The sequence below is a fragment of the Cyprinodon variegatus genome, unplaced genomic scaffold, assembly GCF_000732505.1.
Source record: "Cyprinodon variegatus isolate N-32 unplaced genomic scaffold, C_variegatus-1.0 Scaffold344, whole genome shotgun sequence".
In the NCBI taxonomy this organism is placed as follows: Eukaryota; Metazoa; Chordata; class Actinopteri; order Cyprinodontiformes; family Cyprinodontidae; genus Cyprinodon; species Cyprinodon variegatus.
The window spans coordinates 211,987-214,591 of NW_015150797.1; the positions used below are offsets into that span (position 1 = coordinate 211,987).

Here is a 2,605-nt window from a genome sequence, read left to right on the forward strand (position 1 = left end):
TTCCAGAGAGAGATGCGCGCCTTTAGCTAGCATGCGCGTTTCCTGTCGCTTGCGCGGTTAATCGTGCCGCCGCGCTGTGCGGAGATGCAGGGGAAACCGTATCTGATGGTGAAACACAGCTCGATGTAACACCGGTATTTCCATCAGGAAAATGCTGTTTTGCTGCTGGAGTCCTCCTGACTCTCCATCTCTCTGTGTGTGCTGTACGTTAACACCCACCAGCAGAAACACCCACCTACCCAACTGACAGACGGAATCTCACTATACATCAGCCATTCTCATCCTCCCCTCTCATGACAAGGCGCGCACCTCTGGATGACCTAAGAAATAATCTTTAATATCTCTTAAACAAAAGTAGCAAAAACAATATTTTTTTCTGCATAAATCTGCACTAACGTTGCACTAACCATTCAGTCTATTTGCAGAGTTTTTTGAGGTGGGTGGGGTGTCAGCTTCACCCAGCTGCGCACGAGTCCTATCATGAAAAAAGGTTCATTGTGCGACCTGAGTAACGCGCAGTATCGGGGTGTCTGCAATGGTAACTGCGTTATAGTTACAGTCAAAGTAATTAGTTAGATTACTCGTTACTAAAACAAGGTAACGGCGTTAGTAACAGCGTTACTTTCAACGCCGTTAGTCCCATCACTGGTGACATCAAGTGGAAGAGCTTAGCATCTGAATACTCTTTACTTTTATTCTTCTTCTCATTGTCAGGTTGCGAGCCAATCCCTCTACACTACTTGGAATGGAGCAATCCAGAGTCCATCATCCAGGTTGTCTTCTCCTGTCTGGGAATACTGGTTACATCATTCGTCGCCTTCATCTTCGTCCTATACCGTGACACACCTGTGGTAAAATCCTCCAGCCGGGAGCTCTGTTATATCATCCTCGCAGGAATCTTTCTGGGATACCTGTGTCCTTTCACCCTCATAGCGCGACCGACGGTGGCTTCCTGCTACCTACAAAGACTTCTCGTTGGGCTCTCTGCAGCCATGTGCTACTCTGCCCTCGTGACCAAAACAAATCGCATTGCTCGCATCCTGGCGGGCAGCAAGAAGAAGATCTGTACCAGGAAGCCGAGGTTCATGAGCGCATGGGCTCAGGTGGTCATTGCCTCCATTCTGATCAGTCTTCAACTGACTTTGGAAGTTACTCTCATCATCATGGAGCCTCCTGAACCAATCAAATCCTACCCCAGCATCAGAGAAGTCTTTCTGATCTGCAACACCAGCAACCTTGGCGTTGTAGCTCCGCTGGGATACAACGGTTTGCTCATTATGAGCTGCACTTACTACGCCTTCAAGACCCGAAACGTTCCCGCTAATTTCAATGAAGCCAAGTACATTGCCTTCACCATGTACACCACATGCATAATCTGGCTTGCATTTGTGCCGATCTACTTTGGCAGCAACTACAAGATTATAACCACTTCCTTCTCTGTAAGCCTCAGTGTGACTGTAGCTTTGGGGTGCATGTTCACGCCAAAAATGTACATCATCATTGCAAAGCCAGAGCGGAATGTGCGCAGCGCGTTCACCACGTCGGATGCCGTGCGAATGCATGTCGGAGATGGCAAGATCGCTTGCCGAAGCAGCAGCTTCCTCAACATGTTCAAGAGGAAGAAGAATGCAGGAAATGGCAGGTGGGTTCATTAATTGAGTCTGAGATCTGCTCCTGAGGCACCTCAGGGATGCTCGTTTTACTGGAACTCCTTCTCTGAGGGAGCTTGACGTCTAACTGTATTTACTTTCATTGAAGCACCTGTTGCAACCTGTGATGAATATAGGACACTACTCAATTCACACAGCCATTTCCTCCTTTGATCTGTTGGCGAAATTAAAACAAGCATCTCTGTGTGCTGAGGGATAGAAGTGAGATGAAGAACAAAAGGTTTCTACAGGACTAATTATACAGCAGAGATTACTGCAGATCAGAAAATACCTCTCAGGTCTAATGTTTGCATACATTCATCACAGGAATGTGTGTCTTTTAGATTTTAGTCTTTTCATCATTCATTAGAATTCAATCTTTTTTCTGATTTTTCTCTTTCTTAAGCATCACAGTTTGAATATCAATATTTTGGACTATCTATTCCACAAAGGCTCAAATAAATAAACCCATTGGGCACTTTCTTAGGTTCACCTGTCCATTCACAAATAGTAAATCCACCAATTCTATGGAAGCAACTGAATGCATTTAAATATCTAGACATGGTAAAGATGAGTTGCAGAATGTGGGGTTCACCTAAAGTGCTCTGAAAGATCCAAGATATCATCTGGTTTAAAAATTTTAGAAAAACAAGAGTAGCTGAAATAATTAACTGTCACAAAAAAGTATGCCAGGTGGGCTACAGCAGCGGAAGCTAAGAATAAAACAGAATAGAATAGAATAACATCAGCTAAGAATAGAAATCTGTTTCTATAGTTTGGAGATCTGTGCAGTTGAACAATGTTTCAATTTAATTCAGTTTATTTCTATAGCGCCAATTCACAACACATGTCATCTCAAGGCACTTTACACTCACCGGCCACTTTATTAGGTACACCTGTCCAACTGCTCGTTAACACTTAATTTCTAAGCAGCCAATCACATGGCGGCAACTCAG

General features: G+C 44.3%; 1 protein-coding gene across 1 annotated transcript in view; it reads left to right on the forward strand.

The window, feature by feature from the left end:
- LOC107091581 (metabotropic glutamate receptor 1-like) overlaps nt 1–2,605 on the forward strand; it is a 43,351-nt gene that overhangs the window by 33,525 nt on the left and 7,221 nt on the right. Inside the window, exon 9 of the mRNA XM_015385583.1 lies at nt 715–1,642. Coding sequence (XP_015241069.1) covers nt 715–1,642 — 928 coding nt within the window. The remainder of the gene's footprint in view (nt 1–714; nt 1,643–2,605) is intronic.